The sequence below is a fragment of the Salvelinus fontinalis genome, unplaced genomic scaffold (assembly GCF_029448725.1).
Source record: "Salvelinus fontinalis isolate EN_2023a unplaced genomic scaffold, ASM2944872v1 scaffold_0025, whole genome shotgun sequence".
NCBI lineage: Eukaryota > Metazoa > Chordata > Actinopteri > Salmoniformes > Salmonidae > Salvelinus > Salvelinus fontinalis.
Window position 1 is genome coordinate 271882 of NW_026600234.1, and position 22500 is coordinate 294381.

The 22500-nt window shown below is 43.9% G+C and overlaps 1 protein-coding gene across 5 annotated transcripts in view; it reads right to left on the minus strand.

Annotated features, from left to right (window-relative positions):
• The window catches only part of LOC129842243 (lipoma-preferred partner homolog), a 650654-nt gene that overhangs the window by 114935 nt on the left and 513219 nt on the right, over positions 1 to 22500 (minus strand). For all 5 annotated transcript variants that reach the window (XM_055910714.1, XM_055910711.1, XM_055910715.1 and 2 more), the window contains one exon: positions 18952 to 19121. In XM_055910714.1, the coding sequence (XP_055766689.1) occupies positions 18952 to 19121 (170 nt within the window). The remainder of the gene's footprint in view (positions 1 to 18951; positions 19122 to 22500) is intronic.

Below are 22500 nucleotides of genomic sequence, written 5' to 3' on the forward strand. Positions count from 1 at the left end.
AGAGAGGAAATCCCGAGCCAAAGAACAGCAGGGAACACATCATACTGTGATGGAAAATAAAAACCCAACCCAGACTGAATTCCTCAATTAGAAATTCATGTGTGGTTTCGATGTGACTTCCATGGTGAGATTTCCTTATTTTCATTGAACTTTTACAGGCTATTCTCATTGATGAACGAAACCTGTGACAAGAGAGACCAGTTGGTCAAATCTGATCTATGAAACAAGTTTTACATAAACTGACTTGGCTGAAATGACTCAAATTTACCCACAAACTAAATTTAAAGCTGTAAATACATTTCGGGAAAGAAAAAAAAAAAAGTTGATTCTTTCTCAAGAATCTCAATCTCTTGTGGTCCATCCTCGAAAAACTGCGCAAGAGAGTTTTAGTATTTCTGTTGCACAACCCAAGACTCCGGGAAAATTAACCAAAGACAAGCGTTTCATAAGATTCTCTGTGAAGTGTAATAACCTCGACAAGAATCTGTTGACCACATGGGGACACTATTCCCGATATAGTGAACTACATTTGACCACAGTCTGTTTTTTTTTTGCACCGGTCAAAACTAGATTTAGCAATAGGGTACTATTTGGGATGCAAACAAATTCCCAGAAGCCTTCACATCATACAGGAACTGTTATTCGCTTCCTGTTTTAATCAGACTCTTCAGTAGAAGAAATACAATTACTTTTTTTTCAAGGGCATTTAAAAATATATATATATATTATTGCAACAAAAAAGGAAGGAAGGGAGAAATGGGGGGAGAGAAGAGAGGAGGAGAGAAGAGAGGAGGAGAGATGAGAGGAGGAGAGAGGAGAGAGGAGGAGAGAAGAGAGGAGGAGAGAAGAGAGGAAGAGAGAAGAGAGGAAGAGAGATGAGAGGAGGAGGAGAGAAGAGAGGAGGAGAGAAGAGAGGAGAGAAGAGAGGAGGAGAGAAGAGAGGAGGAGAGAAGAGAGGAGGAGAGAAGAGAGGAGGAGAGAAGAGAGGAAGAGAGATGAGAGGAGGAGAGAAGAGAGGAGGAGAGAAGAGAGGAGGAGAGATGAGAGGAGGAGAGAAGAGAGGAGGAGAGAAGAGAGGAGGAGAGAAGAGAGGAGGAGAGAAGAGAGGAAGAGAGATGAGAGGAGGAGAGAAGAGAGGAGGAGAGAAGAGAGGAGGAGAGATGAGAGGAGGAGAGAAGAGAGGAGGAGAGAAGAGAGGAGGAGAGAGGAGAGGAGGAGAGAAGAGAGGAGGAGAGAAGAGAGGAGGAGAGATGAGAGGAGGAGAGAGGAGAGAGGAGGAGAGAAGAGAGGAGGAGAGAAGAGAGGAGGAGAGAAGAGAGGAGGAGAGAAGAGAGGAGGAGAGAAGAGAGGAAGAGAGATGAGAGGAGGAGAGAAGAGAGGAGGAGAGAAGAGAGGAGGAGAGATGAGAGGAGGAGAGAAGAGAGGAGGAGAGAAGAGAGGAGGAGAGAAGAGAGGAGGAGAGAAGAGAGGAGGAGAGAAGAGAGGAAGAGAGATGAGAGGAGGAGAGAAGAGAGGAAGAGAGATGAGAGGAGGAGAGAAGAGAGGAGGAGAGAAGAGAGGAGGAGAGAAGAGAGGAGGAGAGAAGAGAGGAAGAGAGATGAGAGGAGGAGAAAAGAGAGGAAGAGAGATGAGAGGAGGAGAGAAGAGAGGAGGAGAGATGAGAGGAGGAGAGAAGAGAGGAGGAGAGAAGAGGGAATATGATTTGTTATCCAATCTACAAAGGGAAGTAATCCAATCGAACGTTCTACATCTCCAGTGTGTTTCAACTGTGTCTCATCTCCCTATCAGATGTACACTACTGTTCAAAAGTTTGGAGTCACTTAGAAATGTCCTTGTTTTTGAAAGAAAAGCACATTTTTTTCTATTAAAATAACATCAAATTAATCAGAAATACAGTGTAGACATTAATGTTGTAAATGACTATTGTAGCTGGTAACGGCTGATTTCTAATGGAATATCTACATAGGCGTACAGAGGCCCATTATCAGCAACCGTCACTCCTGTGTTCCAATGGCACGTTGTGTTAGCTAATCCAAGTATATAATTTTAAAAGGCAAATTGATCATTAGAAAATCCTTTTGCAATTATGTTAGCACAGCTGTAAACTGTTGTTCTGATTAAAGAAGCAATAAAACTGGCCTTCTTTAGACTAGTTGAGTATCTGGAGCATCAGCATTGGTGGTTTGATTACAGGCTCAAAATGGCCAGAAACAAAGTTCTTTCTTCTGAAACTCGTCAGTCTATTCTTGTTCTGAGAAATGAAGGCTATTGCGAGAAATTGCCAAGAAACTGAAGATTTCATACAAAGCCGTGTACTACTCCCTTCACAGAACAGCACAAACTGTCTCTAACCAGAATAGAAATAAGAGTCTACACTATTTCTGATTAATTTGATGTTATTTTAATGGACAAAAATGTGCTTTTCTTTCAAAAACAAGGACATTTCTAAGTGACCCCAAACTTGTGAACGGTAGTGTACCTCTAGATAAACTGCTATGGATCAGAATACTGAGCTGCCTGCATGGTGACACAGTCTGGCTAATCACTGAAGAGACACAGTCTGGCTAACCACTGAAGAGACACAGTCTAGCTAATCACTGAAGACACACAGTCTGGCAAACCACTGAAGAGACACAGTCTGGCTAATCACTGAAGAGACAGAGTCTGGCTAACCACTGAAGAGACACAGTCTGGCTAATCACTGAAGAGACACAATCTAGCTAATCACTGAAGAGACACAGTCTAGCTAACCACTGAAGAGACACAGTCTGGCTAACCACTGAAGAGACACAATCTAGCTAATCACTGAAGAGACACAGTCTGGCTAACCACTGAAGAGACACAGTCTGGCTAACCACTGAAGAGACACAGTCTGGCTAATCACTGAAGAGACACAGTCTGGCTAACCACTGAAGACACACAGTCTGGCTAATCACTGAAGAGACAGAGTCTGGCTAATCACTGGAGACGCAGTCTGGCTAACCACTGAAGAGACACAGTCTGGCTAATCACTGAAGAGACACAGTCTGGCTAATCACTGAAGAGACACAGTCTGGCTAACCACTGAAGAGACACAGTCTGGCTAATCACTGAAGAGACACAGTCTGGCTAACCACTGAAGAGACACAGTCTGGCTAATCACTGAAGAGACACAGTCTGGCTAACCACTGAAGAGACACAGTCTGGCTAATCACTGAAGAGACACAGTCTGGCTAATCACTGAAGAGACACAGTCTGGCTAACCACTGAAGAGACACAGTCTGGCTAATCACTGAAGAGACACAGTCTGGCTAACCACTGAAGAGACACAGTCTGGCTAATCACTGAAGACACACAGTCTGGCTAATCACTGAAGAGACACAGTCTGGCTAATCACTGAAGAGACACAGTCTGGCTAATCACTGAAGAGACACAGTCTGGCTAACCACTGAAGAGACACAGTCTGGCTAACCACTGAAGAGACACAGTCTGGCTAATCACTGAAGAGACACAGTCTGGCTAACCACTGAAGAGACACAGTCTGGCTAATCACTGAAGACACACAGTCTGGCTAATCACTGAAGAGACACAGTCTGGCTAACCACTGAAGAGACACAGTCTGGCTAATCACTGAAGAGACACAGTCTGGCTAACCACTGAAGAGACACAGTCTGGCTAATCACTGAAGAGACACAGTCTGGCTAACCACTGAAGAGACACAGTCTGGCTAATCACTGAAGACACACAGTCTGGCTAATCACTGAAGAGACACAGTCTGGCTAATCACCGAAGAGACACAGTCTGGCTAATCACTGAAGAGACACAGTCTGGCTAACCACTGAAGAGACACAGTCTGGCTAACCACTGAAGAGACACAGTCTGGCTAATCACTGAAGAGACACAGTCTGGCTAACCACTGAAGAGACACAGTCTGGCTAATCACTGAAGACACACAGTCTGGCTAATCACTGAAGAGACACAGTCTGGCTAACCACTGAAGAGACACAGTCTGGCTAATCACTGGAGAGACAGTCTGGCTAATCACTGAAGAGACACAGTCTGGCTAACCACTGAAGAGACACAGTCTGGCTAACCACTGAAGAGACACAGTCTGGCTAATCACTGGTGACAGTCTGGCTAACTGTTACGTTCCCCAGTTTCTGTGTTCTGTTTTGTATTTTAGTGTGTGTGTTTCAGGAGATGGCTTCCTGAAGTACTCCCCAACCAGCTGATTGGTCAACACCAGGCTAATTGGTGATTGGAGCTGACCCCGCCCCCTCGTCAAGAAGCAGCTGACTCTAATCACCATTGCCACCTGAAGATAAAAGCCAGTGTTCTGCCCAGGAGAGTAGAGAGAGATTGAGAGATGAGATTTGGAGATTGAGAGAGAAAAATTTGATTGTGATATAGTGTTGGTTGTGTATCAGAAAGTGTGGTATGTACTGTTGTTGTTGGTAGCAGTTTTGCTATGTCCTGTGTTTGTGAGTGTTTGTGAAATCATTAATAATTACTCTGTTTCATTTGTTCCCAGGGGGGGAGGAGAAGGCACTTTGGGAGTGCTTAGGCAAGAGGCCCGCGGGCATACATATACCCGTAGTATATTTACTGTCTAGGCACACTAGGTAAGACCTGGGCGGACCACCCCCCTGTATTTTGGTTAGGGCACCAGGTGGTGCTAAGTTAGGTAAGTTAAGTGGGTAGGCAGGTTAGATAGGAGAGGGGGAACTTTGATATTTACTTTCTTTGCTTTGGTTCCGTCCAGCCCCTTTTCCCCATATTACCGTGTAAGAAAATAAATTCAAGTAAACGGTAAAATCTGCTTTTGTGTCATCCTTACTCGCACCTACAGTCCATACCTCTTGCACTTCAGAGAGTTGAGTTGTAGCAGGGAGTTGCGTTCCCTCTTCTCAGAGGCGTGCGTAACATAATGGGGGCTCATCCGGGATTCCATTAAACCCACCGGACCCTGCTGCACTGAGCTCTCTGTGGTTAGTGATTGAGGTGTGATGGTAGGTTGTGAGTTTGGATGACTTGTTTAGTTTGTGTGTTCAGTAAATTGCTGTGTACAAGATGGCTGCCTCAGCCATCTCCAAGTTCATTGATGCGCCCTCTATTGATTGTTTGGTGAGGTTTCGAAAAGTAGACCTTATAGCTATAGCTGACCATTATGGATTTGTTATCCCTGAGAAAGCCCTAAAGGCTGAGCTTTTGGTGCTAGTCAGGGAGGGATTAGTAAGAGAAAGAATTCTCTCATTGAAATGAGAGGAGACGGGTAGACTTTCCGATGCCAAGTCGGAGGACAGGGCAGAGGAAGGGGTTGCTCGTACCCCCTTTACATTGCCTCGATTCGATCCTTTATCTTCTGCTTCAGGTCGTTCAGACGGGACCGCTAGGCTGAAGGTGAGGCTGGCCCGGTTAGAAATGGAGCAAAAAGATAAAGAGAGACAAATGCATTTTGATCTTGAAATTAAGAAAATAGAAGCCGACAAGGAGGTGAGGATCCGAAAACTGGAGATAGAAGCTGGCTCCAGTACGACTCCAAAAGCTGCTCATCATCAAGCCCACTTTGATGTAAGTAAAAATATAGCTTTAGTCCCACCATTCCGAGAGTCGGAAGTTGATTCCTATTTCTCTGCGTTTGAGCGTGTGGCCGCTGTGCTGCATTGGCCACTCGAGGTTTGGCCTCTCCTGTTACAATGTAAATTGTCTGGGAAAGCCCAGGAAGTAGTAGCTGCTCTCTCGCTGGAAGACAGTTTACATTACGAAACAGTTAAAACTACCGTGTTGCGGGCTTATGAGTTGGTGCCTGAAGCTTATAGACAGCTCTTCAGGAACCACAAGAAACCCTCTCACCGTACTTTTGTTGAGTTTGCTAGGGACAAAGAGTCTCTGTTTAATCGATGGTGTTCAGCCAGCAAAGCTAACACATTTGCTGACATTCGGGAGTTGATGCTGTTGGAGGATTTTAAAAGCAACCTCCCAGATAGAATTGTAGTTCATTTAAATGAACAGAAAGTGGTGACATTGGCCCAGGCAGCAGTGTTGGCAGATGAGTACGCTTTGACACACAAGACTGTCTTTGGTGCACCTCGTTTTGAAGGTAGACTGATTACGTCATCAGTGCCTCATTCAGGTCGTTTTTCCTCTGACAAGTCTTTTCATGAAATCCGTGAATGTTTTTACTGTCACCAAAAGGGTCACGTGATTGCGGACTGCCCAGTTTTGAAAAATAAACCGAAACAGTCCCAGTCACCTTCCCCAAAAGGAAAAGTTTGGGTTTAGTCAAGTCTTTGGCTCGTCCGTTGGTCCGAGGTATTGATTCAGCATTTGAGAAACCGGATCCTGTTTATGCTCCGTTTATCTCTACTGGTTGTGTTTCCTTAACTGGAGAACAAGCTGATCAAAAGCCAATTAAAATCTTACGAGACACCGGAGCGGCACAGTCAGTAATCATTACTGATGCTTTACCCTGGTCTCCTGAAACGTATTGTGGCTCACATGTTATATTACAGGGGATAGAGAAAAAACAGTACCTGTACCATTACACTGGGTCCACTTAGTGTCAGACTTGGTATCAGGACGTTTCCGTGTTGGTGTAGTGTCTACCCTGCCAGTAAAAGGAGTCACATTGCTATTAGGGAATGATATTGCTGGTGGTAATGTTACTCCTGTGTTAGAGGTAGTAGACAACCCAGAAATCAAAATTGCAGATGAGAAATTGGTTCAAGCATTTCCACATGTTTTTCCTGCTTGTGTGTTAACGAGGGCACAATCTCGCAAGTTTGGCGACGTGGTCAATTTGGCTAGTTCCATTTTTGAAAATGTTGAAGTAGAAGACAATGCACCGAGTATTCCTTCTGCAAGTCCGACAGTTTTTACTCCTGTAAAAACTAAGGAAGGGGACTGCGAAATCGCACCCCAATTACATGACATTCTTTTGTCTGTCACCCCTGAGAAGGTGATTGAATGTCAAAAAGGAGACACCAGTCTTCGTAAGTGTTTTGCTTCGGTAATTTCCATTGAAGAAGCTAAAACTAGAGAGACTGCCTACTTTATGGAAGCAGGAGTTTTAATGCGTAAATGGGCAGCTCATGACACCGTTAATGACTGGAGTGAAGTGTGTCAAGTGGTTGTTCCTACACCGTTCCGACAGCAGGTGCTGTCACTCGCCCATGACCAGGCGTGGTCTGGACATTTGGGGATCACAAAGACTTATAACCGGGTCTTTCGTCATTTTTTCTGGCCAGGTTTGAAGTCTGACGTGGTCCAATTTTGTAAAACATGTCACGTATGTCAACTCACTGGGAAAGCGAATCAAACAGTTCCTAGAGCACCGCTCTACCCGATTCCTGTGGTGGGGGAACCGTTTGAAAGAGTGATAGTTGATTGTGTAGGTCCATTGCCGAAAACCAGGTCAGGTAACCAGTTCCTACTAACAATAATGTGCAGTGCTTCTCAATACCCAGAGGCTATTCCTCTCCGTACTATTACGGCTAAGACTGTGGTGAAGGCACTGGTGAAGTTCTTCTCTACGTTTGGACTCCCTAAAGTAATCCAAACAGATCAGGGATCCAACTTTATGTCCAAAATGTTTTCAAATGTGTTAAAGACGCTGTGTATTTCCCATCAGGTCTCAAGTCCGTATCATCCAGAGAGTCAAGGGGCTCTCGAACGCTGGCATCAGACGCTGAAGGCAATGCTACGCAAGTATTGTATGGATACCAGTACCGATTGGGATGAGGGGGTGCCCTTTGTCCTATTTGCTATTAGGGAAACGATACAAGAGTCCTTAGGGTTCAGCCCTGCTGACCTTGTGTTTGGACACACCCCACGGGGTCCGCTGAAAGTTTTGAAGGAGCATATCTTATCTCCTACACCGAGTAGCGCCCCTAAAAATGTGTTGGATTATGTCAGTAAGATGCGGGAGAGACTGCACGCCGCATGTGCGTTGGCCCAAAAGTCTCTTTCCTCTTCGCAAAAACGCATGAAGGTGCATTATGACAAAAAGGCTGTTGGCCGTTCTTTTGCACCAGGGGATCAAGTTTTAGTTTTGTTGCCAATTCCTGGCTCATCTCTGTCAGCACGTTTTTCTGGACCATATCTGGTGGAAAAGAAACTCAGTGACACCAACTATGTGATAAAGACCCCAGATCGAAGGCGTTCTTCCCGTGTGTGTCATGTTAACATGCTAAAAGAATATTATGTACGTGACTCTCCAGACAGCTCCTCAAGTAAGCCGGTCCAGCCCGCCGTCTCCAGTGTGGCTGCGGTGGTGCTGAAGCCTGGCTGGGACCTAGAGGATGATAAGGAGGATGGTTTGGAGTTACGCCATACGTTACAGCAGTGTGAACGCCTATGTAATTCAGAGATGCTGAAGAAGTTACCCTTTCAAATGGAACATTTGGATAGCGATCAAACTAAGGACCTTATCCTATTGATAAACAGTTTTCTCAGTGTGTTTCAGGACGTTCCAAGTCGCACGTCCATCTTGAAACATGACGTGGATGTGGGCAATGCTGCTCCTATACGTCAGCATCCGTACCGGGTTAATGCAAAGAAAAGGGAGGTAATGAAAAGTGAGGTAGCTTATTTATTACAGAATGACATGGCAAAACCCAGTAACAGCTCCTGGAGTTCCCCATGTATTCTTGTTCCTAAGCCTGACGGTACGTCCCGCTTATGCACGGACTATCGTCGAGTAAATGCAGTTACAAAGTCTGATTCTTTTCCTCTACCTCGATTAGATGACTGCATTGATAGAATTGGCTCTGCTGCTTACGTTAGTAAGTTAGATTTGTTAAAAGGTTATTGGCAGGTGCCTCTGACCTCTAGAGCTTCTGACATATCGGCTTTTGTTACGCCTGATAACTTTGTACAATACACTGTGATGCCCTTTGGCATGTGTAATGCACCTGCTACTTTTCAGCGTCTAGTTAACATTGTGTTTGCAGATGTGCCAAATTGTACTGCATACCTTGATGATGTGGTGATACATTCGTCTACTTGGTCTGATCATCTCTCCACTTTGAAAAGTGTGTTTCAGCGGTTGGAGAATGCTTCTTTAACCCTCAATTTGGCCAAGTGTGAGTTTGGCAAGGCTACGGTGACTTACTTAGGGAAACAAGTGGGACGAGGTCAAGTGCGCCCAGTAACTGGCAAGGTGGAGGCAATTGTTGCTTTTCCTGCTCCCACGACTCGACGCCAGTTGCGCAGATTCCTAGGGATGGTAGGGTACTATCGTACATTCTGTAAGAATTTCTCGACGGTAGTAGCTCCCCTTTCATCTCTGCTTAGTCCCAATGTACCATTTAGGTGGTCCAAGGACTGTAACCATGCGTTTGAGTCCGCTAAAGCGCTACTTTGTAGTGCCCCAGTGCTTGCCGCCCCCAACTTTGACAAACCTTTTAAGTTGGAGGTTGACGCTAGTATAGTGGGGGTGGGTGCGGTTCTCTTACAGGAAGATGAAGACGGAGTGGATCGGCCCGTCAGTTTCTTCTCCCGTAAGTTCAACTCGTGTCAGTCAAGGTGCTCCACAATTGAACAAGAGACGCTAGCTTTATTGCTAGCCTTACAGTTCTTTGAGGTATATGTGGGATCCAGTGCCTTTCCTGTAATGGTCTTCACGGACCATAATCCTTTAGTGTTCTTAAAGCAAATGTACAATCAGAACCGCCGCCTTATGCGGTGGGCTCTGATTGTACAAGGATATAATGTACAGATAGCCTATGTGAAGGGCTCAGCGAATGTGGTTGCTGACGCTCTATCACGGGTTTACTAACTGAGGAAGCGTTGGTTTTTGTTATTACAAACTGTATGTTTGCAATTTTTGTGGTGGGCGTGTTACGTTCCCCAGTTTCTGTGTTCTGTTTTGTATTTTAGTGTGTGTGTTTCAGGAGATGGCTTCCTGAAGTACTCCCCAACCAGCTGATTGGTCAACACCAGGCTAATTGGTGATTGGAGCTGACCCCGCCCCCTCGTCAAGAAGCAGCTGACTCTAATCACCATTGCCACCTGAAGATAAAAGCCAGTGTTCTGCCCAGTGTTCTGTTTCATTTGTTCCCAGGGGGGGAGGAGAAGGCACTTTGGGAGTGCTTAGGCAAGAGGCCCGCGGGCATACATATACCCGTAGTATATTTACTGTCTAGGCACACTAGGTAAGACCTGGGCGGACCACCCCCTGTATTTTAGGGCACCAGGTGGTGCTAAGTTAGGTAAGTTAAGTGGGTAGGCAGGTTAGATAGGAGAGGGGGAACTTTGATATTTACTTTCTTTGCTTTGGTTCCGTCCAGCCCCTTTTCCCCATATTACCGTGTAAGAAAATAAATCCAAGTAAACGGTAAAATCTGCTTTTGTGTCATCCTTGCTCGCATCTACAGTCTATACCTCTTGCACTTCAGAGAGTTGAGTTATAGCAGGGAGTTGCGTTCCCTCTTCTCAGAGGCGTGCGTAACACTAACCACTGAAGACACAGTCTGGCTAACCACTGAAGAGACACAGTCTGGCTAATCACTGAAGAGACACAGTCTGGCTAATTACTGGAGACACAGTCTGGCTAATTACTGAAGAGACACAGTCTGGCTAATCACTGGAGACACAGTCTGGCTAATCACTGAAGACACAGTCTGGCTAATCACTGGAGACACAGTCTGGCTAATCACTGGAGACACAGTCTGGCTAATCACTGGAGACACAGTCTGGCTAATCACTGAAGACACACAGTCTGGCTAACCACTGGAGACACAGTCTGGCTAATCACTGAAGAGACACAGTCTGACTAATCACTGAAGAGACACAGTCTGGCTAATCACTGAAGAGACACAGTCTGACTAATCACTGAAGAGACACAGTCTGACTAATCACTGAAGAGACACAGTCTGGCTAATCACTGGAGAGACACAGTCTGGCTAATCACTGGAGAGACACAGTCTGGCTAATCACTGGTGACACAGTCTGGCTAATCACTGGTGACACAGTCTGTTTTTGAAAGAAAAGCAAATTTTTTGTCTATTAAAATAACATCAAATTAATCAGAAATACAGTGTAGACATTGTTCATGTTGTAAATGACTATTGTAGCTGGAAACGGCTGATTTTATAATGGAATATCTACACAGGCGTAAAGAGGCCCATTATCAGTAACCATCACTCCTGTGTTCCAATGGCACGTTGTGTTAGCTAATCCAAGTTTATCATTTTAAAAGGCTGATTGATCATTAGAAAATCATTTTGCAATTATGTTAACACAGCTCTTCAGTGTATCACTGAAGAGACACAGTCTGGCTAATCACTGAAGAGACACAGTCTGGCTAATCACTGAAGAGACACAGTCTGGCTAATCACTGAAGACACACAGTCTGGCTAATCACTGAAGAGACACAGTCTGGCTAATCACTGAAGACACATTCTGGCTAATCACTGAAGACACATTCTGGCTAATCACTGAAGAGACAGAGTCTGGCTAATCACTGGAGACACAGTCTGGCTAATCACTGAAGAGACACAGTCTGGCTAATCACTGGAGACATATTCTGACTAATCACTGAAGAGACACAGTCTGACTAATCACTGAAGAGACACAGTCTGGCTAATCACTGGAGACATATTCTGACTAATCACTGAAGAGACACAGTCTGGCTAATCACTGGAGACATATTCTGACTAATCACTGAAGAGACACAGTCTGACTAATCACTGAAGAGACACAGTCTGGCTAATCACTGAAGAGTCAGTCTGGCTAATCACTGAAGACACAGTCTGGCTAATCACTGGAGAGACAGTCTGGCTAATCACTATAGAGACACAGTCTGGCTAATCACTGAAGACACATTCTGGCTAATCACTGGAGACACAGTCTGGCTAATCACTGAAGACACATTCTGGCTAATCACTGGAGAGTCAGTCTGGCTAATCACTGAAGACACAGTCTGGCTAATCACTGGAGAGACAGTCTGGCTAATCACTAAAGAGACACAGTCTGGCTAATCACTGAAGAGACACAGTCTGGCTAATCACTGGAGACACAGTCTGGCTAATCACTGGAGACACAGTCTGGCTAATCACTGAAGACACATTCTGGCTAATCACTGGAGACACAGTCTGGCTAATCACTGGAGAGACAGTCTGGCTAATCACCGAAGACACAGTCTGGCTAACCACTAAAGAGACACAGTCTGGCTAATCACTGAAGACACAGTCTAGCTAATCACTGGAGAGACAGTCTAGCTAATCACTGGAGAGACAGTCTGGCTAATCACTGGAGAGACACAGTCTAGCTAATCACTGAAGACACAGTCTAGCTAATCACTGGAGACATATTCTGACTAATCACTGAAGAGACACAGTCTGGCTAATCACTGGAGACATATTCTGACTAATCACTGAAGAGACACAGTCTGACTAATCACTGAAGAGACACAGTCTGGCTAATCACTGGAGACATATTCTGACTAATCACTGAAGAGACACAGTCTGGCTAATCACTGGAGACATATTCTGACTAATCACTGAAGAGACACAGTCTGACTAATCACTGAAGAGACACAGTCTGGCTAATCACTGAAGAGTCAGTCTGGCTAATCACTGAAGACACAGTCTGGCTAATCACTGGAGAGACAGTCTGGCTAATCACTAAAGAGACACAGTCTGGCTAATCACTGAAGACACATTCTGGCTAATCACTGGAGACACAGTCTGGCTAATCACTGAAGACACATTCTGGCTAATCACTGGAGAGTCAGTCTGGCTAATCACTGAAGACACAGTCTGGCTAATCACTGGAGAGACAGTCTGGCTAATCACTAAAGAGACACAGTCTGGCTAATCACTGAAGAGACACAGTCTGGCTAATCACTGGAGACACAGTCTGGCTAATCACTGAAGACACATTCTGGCTAATCACTGGAGACACAGTCTGGCTAATCACTGGAGAGACAGTCTGGCTAATCACCGAAGACACAGTCTGGCTAACCACTAAAGAGACACAGTCTGGCTAATCACTGAAGACACAGTCTAGCTAATCACTGAAGACACAGTCTAGCTAATCACTGGAGAGACAGTCTGGCTAATCACCGAAGACACAGTCTGGCTAACCACTAAAGAGACACAGTCTGGCTAATCACTGAAGACACAGTCTAGCTAATCACTGGAGACACAGTCTGGCTAATCACCGAAGACACAGTCTGGCTAACCACTAAAGAGACACAGTCTGGCTAATCACTGGAGAGACAGTCTGGCTAATCACTAAAGAGACACATTCTGGCTAACCACTGAAGAGACACAGTCTGGCTAATCACTGAAGACACAGTCTAGCTAATCACTGAAGACACAGTCTAGCTAATCACTGGAGAGACAACGGGGGTTTCTCAATATGCATACTGTGCTCCACACTCCCCATGTCCCGAGGGCTTTCTTTGAGGGCATTCTCTTGAGTATGTTATTATTAGAATGAGAGTGTGGAGAACAAACACATTTTACATTTGAGAAGCACTGCGCACTCTTGTGCTACCGCATCACAACCTCGCCCTCAGCGTCAGCAGGACAAAGGAGCTTATCGTGGTCTAAATGAAACAGAGGGGCGAGCAACACCCCCATGCACATCGACGAGGCTGAAATGGAGCCGGCCGAGAGCTTCACGGTCCTCTAGTGTCCACATCACTTAGGAATTAACATGTTCCTGACACACCCACACAGATAATGCCTCTTCCCCCCTCAGGAAGCTAAAAAAAGGATTTGGCATGGGCCCTCAGGTCCTCAAAAACTTCTACAGCTGCACCACTGAGAGCATCTTGACTGGCTACATCACCACCTGGTAAGGCAAATGCAAGGCACCCGACTGCTAGGCGCTACAGAGGGTGGTGAGTACGGCCCAGTACATCATTGGGGCCGAACTGCCTGCCATCCAAGACCTCTATACCAGGCGGTGTCAGAAGGCCCAACATATTTTGAAAGACTCCAGCCACCACCGTTCTCTATGCTACCGCATGGCAAGCGGTACCAGAGCACCAAGCCTGGAACCAACAGGACCCTGAACGGCTTCTACCCCCAAGCTACAAGACTGCTAAACAAGACGGGTAAATTGCTAATCAAATGGCTACCCGCTGCTGTTACTGTCTATTATCTATCCTTTTGCATAGTCAATTTTACCCTAATTTTACCTGCTCGCCGAACATCTCATTCCAAAATCACGGGCATTAATATGGAGTTGGTCCCCCCCTTTGCTGCTATAACAGCCTCCACTCTTCTGGAAGGCTTTCCACTAGATGCTGGAACATTGCTGCGGGGACTTGCTTCCATTCAGCCACAAGAGCATTAGTGAGGTCGGGCACTGATGTTGGGCGATTAGGCCTGGCTCGCAGTCGACATTCCAATTCATCCCAAAGGTGTTTGATGGGGTTGAGGTCAGGGCTCTGTGCAGGTCAGTCAAGTTCTTCTACACCGATCTCGACAAACCATTTCTGTATGGACCTCGCTTTGTGCACAGGGGCATTGTCATGCTAAAACAGGAAAGGGCCTTTCCCCAAACTGTTGCCACAAAGTTGGAAGTACAGAATCGTCTTGAATGTCATTGTATGCTATAGTGTTAAGATTTCCCTTCACTGGAACTAAGGGGCCCGAACCATGAAAAACAGCCACAGACCATTATTCCTCCTCCACCAAACTTTACAGTTGGCTCTATGCATTGAGGCAGGTAGCATTATCCTGCCATCCTCCAAACTCAGATTCGTTCGTCAGACTGCCAGATGGTGAAGCGTGATTCATCACTGCAGAGAACGCGTTTCCACTGCTCCAGAGTCCAATGGAGGCTAGCTTTACACCACTCCAGCTCCACACTTAGCATTGTGCATGGTGATCTCAGACTTGTGAACGGTTGCTCGGCCATGGAAACCCACTTCCTGAAGCTCCCAACGAACAGTTATTGGGCTGACGTTGCTTCCAGAGGCAGTTTGGAACTCGTTAGTGGGTGTTGTAACCGAGGACAGACAATCTTTACACACTACGCGCTTCAGCACTTGGTGGGCCCGCTCTGTGAGCTTGTGCGGCCTACCATCTCGCGGCTAAGCCGTTGTTGCTCCTAGATGTTTCCATTGCACAATAACAGCACTTACAGTTGACCGGGACAGCTCTAGCAGGGTAGAAATTTGACAAACTGACTTGTTGGAAAGGTGGCATCTTATGACTGTGCCACGTTGAAAGCCACTGAGCTCTTCAGTACGGGCCATTCTAATGCCAATGTTTGTCTATGGAGATTGCATGGCTGTGTGCAAAATGTTAAACAGCTGACAGCAACAGGTGTTTCTGAAATAGCAACAGGTGTTTCTGAAAATCCACAAATGTTATGGGGTGTCCACATTCTTTTGTATATATAGTGTACATAACACTGTAGCTTCCTCAATTACCTCGTAGCCCTGCACATCGGCTTGGTACCGGTACTCACTTGCCCGGTACTCATCTTACTTGCCCGGTACTCCCGCCACTTTACTTTTTCCACACAACACACATCACGTAAAAGTGAAATTTTGTTTGTAAAATGTATAAAAAATGTAAAGCTGAAATGTCTTGAGTCAATAAGTATTCAACCCCTTTGTTATAGCGATGCCTAAATAGGTTCAGGAGTAAAAATGTGTTTAACAAGTCACATAATAAGTTGCATGGACTCACTCTGTGTGCAATAATAGTGTTTAACATGGTTTTTGATTGACTACCTCATCTCTGTACCCCCCACGTACAATTATCTGTAAAGTCCCTCGTGAATTTCAAACAGATTCAACCACAAAGACCAGGGAGGTTTTCCAATGTCTTGCAAAGAAGGGCACCTATTGGTAGATGGGTAAAAATATAAGCAGATATTTAATATCCCTTTGAGCATGGTGCAGTTATTAATTACACTTTGGATGGTGTATCAATACACCCAGTCACTACAAAGATACATGCATCCTTCCTAACTCAGTTGCCGGAAAGGAAGGAAACCGCTCAGGGATTTCACCATGAGGCCAATGGTGACTTTAAAACAGCCACAGAGTTTAATGGCTGTGATAGGAGAAAACTGAGGATGGATCAACAACATTGTAGCTACTCCACAATACTAACCTAAATGACAGAGTGAAAAGAAGGAAGCCTGTACAGAAAAAAACATATTCCAAAACATGCATCCTGTTCGCAACAAGGAACTAAAGTAATACTGCAACAAATGTGTCAAAGAAATTAACGCCCTGCCCTGAATACAAAGCGTTATGTTTGTTGCAAATCCAACACAACTCATCACTGAGTATCACTCTTCATATTTTCAAGCATGTTGGTGACTGCATCATGTTATGGGTATGCTTGTCATTGTCAAGGACTAGGAAGTTTATTTTATGATTTAAAATGGAATACAGCTATAAGTACAGGCAAAATCCTAGAGGAAAACCTTGTTCAGTCTGCTTTCCAAATTCACCTTTCAGCAGGACAATAACCTTAAACACAAGGCCAAATATACACTGGAGTTTCTTACCAAGACGACAATGAATATTCCTGAGAGGCCTAGTTACAGTTTTGACTTAAATCGGCTTGACAATCTATAGCAAGACTTAAAAATGGCTGTCCAGCAATGATCAACAATCAACTTGACAGAACTTGAAGAATTTCTTAAAGAATAAATGGGCAAATATTGTCCAATCCAGAAAGAGAGACACACCCAGAAAAAACTCAGAGCTGTAATCGCTGTCATACATGCTTCTACAAAGTATTGACTCAGGGGTGTGAATACTTATATAAATTATGTTTTTAATTTTCAATACGTTTTTCAAAAATGTAAAAAAAACAACATGTTTTCACTTTGTCATTGTGTGTAGACGGGTGACAAAAAGAAGAAGATTGAATCCATTTTTGAATTCCGGCTGTAACAACAAAATGTGGAATAAATCAAGGGGTATGAATACTTTCTGAATGCAATGCACAATAGCTCTGCTATTTTCACTCGTCATTGTTTTTCACTGTGTATTTATTCCTTGTGTCACTATTTCAATTATTATAATTCAACGCTGTACTGTTGAAAAAAGACCAGTAAATAAGCATTTCACAGGTAGTCTACACCTGCTGTTTATGAAACATGTGACAAATAACATTTGATATACCTTACACCTTTTAGGGGTAAATCGCTTCATCAACATGTCGGCTGCTAGTCATCTATGTCTGGCTTTCACTTTCCTGATCAAGACTACCCTCTGTAGCTAATGTTGTAGGTCAAACATTTGCAAATCTGATCTGACTTTGTTTCGTTATTGCGTTATTGTCAGTAAAGTAATTTAAACTGTTAATCCATCGTTGTTGTTTATTATTAAGTAAATTATTTACATATACATGTTGTTTACCGAAAGTAGCTAGCTAGCTAAAATAGCTAACTTTGGCAAGAGATGACTCATGTTCACATTATATGAATTAGCTTGCAACATATTTAACAAAACGATAACATTAGCATAAATCATGACCATACTTGTCTACTAGCAAAAGGTAACTTGCTAGCACAGTAGCTATAGATTATCCCTTGTTATTTAGCAAGCTGCCCAAGTTAGCTGGCTCGCTAAGCTATCACTTGTTATGATTCATGGTTATTTAGCAAGCTGCCCAAGTTAGCTGGCTCGCTAAGCTATCACTTGTTATGATTCATGGTTATTTAGCAAGCTGCCCAAGTTAGCTGGGTAGCTAAGCTATCACTTGTTATGATTCATGGCTACATGGGCTACTACAAAGCCTGCAAGGACTCTGTCAACCCTGGAAAACATGCCATTATAAAACCTGGTACTAGCTACTAGCTACGCGGACGATAAACAGACCCAGCAGCTAGGAGGATATCCAATCGGAGGAGGGTAGCTAGACAGCGGCAGAAGGAGGAAGCACTGAGAGCTGCTGTCGTGGCGCTTGTCTGTCAGTGTAGGCATCTCTTATGGGTCTTACCAAAATACTACATGTGATCAGTTGTGGCTTGTTCATATTATCAGGCAGTCAGCACTGGTCAGGAGACGAAAGATGTGCCTCAGACACCTCAGTACAACTATGCCCTGCAACATTACTGCCTATACAACTCAATTTTGCTGCCAGCCTATGGCAAAACAGACAACAAGATAACTACACCAACACACGTCAATCATAATATTCTATCTAGCAAGCTAGTTTACAAGGCAAAAACAATAGCTATAACTAATGTGGTGCAAGGTAGATGACTAGTTAGCCCTATTGACTTATTATGGGGTTGCGATCTACACACACTACAGTGGATATTGTAGGCAGATAAACATGCCAAAATTAACACCGAATGTATTTATTAACGTATCAAGGTAAAATATTGTAGTCAGGCAACATATGAAATGTAAATAGGCAACATTTCATTCTGAAGTCAGAGTTTATTTTCTCTAGCTACAACCCCCCCCCCCTAATTTTTTTACGTGGTTGAGTCATATTTTTATCCATACTTTTCGTTGAAGCTTGCATCGATGCGTGCTTTGAAATGTGTACAAGTGGAGTAAACATCAGAGAAGTGACCTCCGTGCTCCAGTTTGAATACTTTGATTTGGACTCATACTGATGTTAAAGAAGAGACATGAGGTCATTAGACCTCCGAGGGTGTTGATGTTTAGGAAGAGACATGAGGTGGCAGAAACACAGAGAGCATGTAGAATGTGTGAAGTGAATCATAATATTCTAGCTAGCAAGCTAGTTTACAAGGCAAAAAAATAGCTATAACTAATGTGGTTAAAGGTAGATGACTAGTTAGCTTGTTCTCCACAGTGCAGAAGGGTTTGTGTTTGTACACTGTGTGTGTGTGTGTGTGTGTGTGTGTGTGTGTGTGTGTGTGTGTGTGTGTGTGTGTGTGTGTGTGTGTGTGTGTGTGTGTGTGTGTGTGTGTGTGTGTGTGTGTGTGTGTGTGTGTGTGTGTGTGTGTGTGTGTGTGTGTGTGTGTGTGTGTGTGTGTGTTGTGTACAGATGGGCTGAGACTCACGATGTAGCAGGGCTCGCAGTAGGCCTTCTTCTCCACGGCGTAGAAGGGTTTACCGCGCAGCCTGCCACTGCAGGTCATGCAGATGAAGCAGTCCACGTGGAAGACCTGGTCCATGGCGGTACAGCCGGTACCCTCACCCACCACATTATCCCCACAGATGGCACATCGCCCTGGGGTAGAGGAGGAGAGTTAGACCCTCTGTCCACAGGTCTGCCTGCCTGCCTGCCTGCCTGCCTGCCTGCCTGCCTGCCTGTCTGTCTGTCTGTCTGTCTGTCTGTCTGTCAACACCCTCTCTGAACACATTACCATGACAACACGCTCTCTGAACACACGTTAACGTGACAACTCACTCTCTGAACACACACTACCATGACAACACGCTCTCTGAACACACATTGCCATGACAACACGCTCCCTGAACACATTACCATGACAACACACTCTCTGAACACACACTACCATGACAACACGCTCTCTGAACACACATTACCATGACAACACGCTCCCTGAACCCGTTACCATGACAACACACTCTCTGAACACACATTACCATGACAACACATTCTCTGAACACACACTACCATGACAACACACTCTCTGAACAGACATTACCATGACAACACGCTCCCTGAACACGTTAACATGACATGCTCTCTGAACACACATTACCATGACAACACATTCTCTGAGCACACGTTAACATGACACCACACTCTCTGAACACACACTACCATGACAACACACTCTCTGAACACACATTACCATGACAACACACTCTCTGAACACACATTACCATGACAACACGCTCTCTGAACACACATTACCATGACAACACACTCTCTGAACATACATTAACATGACAACACGCTCTCTGAACACACATTACCATGACAACACACTCTCTGAACACACATTACCATGACAACACCCTCTCTGAACACACATTAACATGACAACACCCTCTCTGAACACACATTAACATGACAACACCCTCTCTGAACACACATTACCATGACAACACACGCTCTGAACACACATTACCGTGACAACACGCTCTCTGAACACGTTAACATAAGGTCCTCATTGGGTTGCCAGGGTAATAACACAATGTACCAGTAATGTTCTCAGGACATACTGCCGCAACAAAATGTGTGGGCAATAAAAGTGGTTGTGAGAAAACATTACAGGAACGTTCAACTAACATTAAGAAGGATGTTTAAGCCTTGAGACAATTGAGAAATGGATTGCGTACGTGTGCAATTCCTTTTCTAGATTTAGTTATCCTCTTTTTTTTGCAGAAACAAAGACCTGGAAGTCAGAGTCAAGGTTTAGCTTTGTGTTTGTGTTAGCTCCGCCCCAGTCGTAAAGTTGATTAAATCCAGAGATAACACTGCTCCCATGTTTGATCCCCAGCTTGCGCCTATCAACAAAACATGGTCAAAATATGTACAATAAACATCTAGTAAATTGTCATGAGGTTCTAATGCGTTTTGACATGGATGGTCATACAACTAACTGTTACTGTGTTGAAACCCTAACCAACTGATACTACTAGTCCTAGTTTAACCCTAACCAACTGATACTACTAGTCCTAGTTTAACCCTAACCAACTGATACTACTAGTCCTAGTTTAACCCTAACCAACTGATACTATTAGTCCTAGTTTAACCCTAACCAACTGATACTACTAGTCCTAGTTTAACCCTAACCAACTGATACTATTAGTCCTAGTTTAACCCTAACCAACTGATACTACTAGTCCTAGTTTAACCAACTGATACTACTAGTCCTAGTTTAACCCTAACCAACTGATACTACTAGCCCTAGTTTAACCGTAACCAACTGATACTACTAGTCCTAGTTTAACCCTAACCAACTGATACTACTAGTCCTAGTTTAACCCTAACCAACTGATACTATTAGTCCTAGTTTAACCCTAACCAACTGATACTACTAGTCCTAGTTTAACTCTAACCAACTGATACTACTAGTCCTAGTTTAACCAACTGATACTACTAGTCCTAGTTTAACCCTAACCAACTGATACTACTAGTCCTAGTTTAACCCTAACCAACTGATACTATTAGTCCTAGTTTAACCCTAACCAACTGATACTACTAGTCCTAGTTTAACCCTAACCAACTGATACTACTAGTACTAGTTTAACCCTAACCAACTGACACTACTAGTCCTAGTTTAACCCTAACCAACTGATACTACTAGTACTAGTTTAACCAACTGATACTACTAGTCCTAGTTTAACCCTAACCAACTGACACTACTAGTCCTAGTTTAACCCTAACCAACTGATACTACTAGTCCTAGTTTAACCAACTGATACTAATAGTCCTAGTTTAACCCTAACCAACTGAAACTACTAGTCCTAGTTTAACCAACTGATACTACTAGTCCTAGTTTAACCAACTGATACTACTAGTCCTAGTTTAACCCTAACCAACTGATACTACTAGTCCTAGTTTAACCAACTGATACTACTAGTCCTAGTTTAACCCTAACCAACTGATACTACTAGTCCTAGTTTAACTCTAACCAACTGATACTACTAGTCCTAGTTTAACCAACTGATACTACTAGTCCTAGTTTAACCCTAACCAACTGATACTACTAGTCCTAGTTTAACCCTAACCAACTGATACTACTAGTCCTAGTTTAACCCTAACCAACTGATACTACTAGTCCTAGTTTAACCCTAACCAACTGATACTACTAGTCCTAGTTTAACCCTAACCAACTGATACTACTAGTCCTAGTTTAACCCTAACCAACTGACACTACTAGTCCTAGTTTAACCCTAACCAACTGAAACTACTAGTTCTAGTTCATCTAACTGATACTACTAGTCCTAGTTTAACCAACTGATACTACTAGTCCTAGTTTAACCAACTGATACTACTAGTCCTAGTTTAACCAACTGATACTACTAGTCCTAGTTTAACCAACTGATACAACTAGTCCTAGTTTAACCCTAACCAACTGACACTACTAGTCCTAGTTTAACCCTAACCAACTGAAACTACTAGTTCTAGTTCATCTAACTGATACTACTAGTCCTAGTTTAACCAACTGATACTACTAGTCCTAGTTTAACCAACTGATACTACTAGTCCTAGTTTAACCAACTGATACTACTAGTCCTAGTTTAACCAACTGATACAACTAGTCCTAGTTTAACCAACTGATATAACTAGTCCTAGTTTAAGCAACTGATACTACTAGTCCTAGTTTAACCAACTGATACTACTAGTCCTAGTTTAACCAACTGATACTACTAGTGCTAGTTTAACCAACTGGTACTACTAGTCCTAGTTTAACCAACTGATACTACTAGTCCTAGTTTAACCAACTGATACTACTAGTCCTAGTCCTAACCAACTCATACCATTTGTAGTGCCCACAGCCCTTAAAGGGAGGGATGGAAAGTGGTGAGAGGCTTTATCAAACATAATTAATCTTATCAAAAAGCAGAAGCATGTATTCAAGACCGCTCTTTCTTTGAACTGGCCGCCATGATCGTATAAAATCACCACT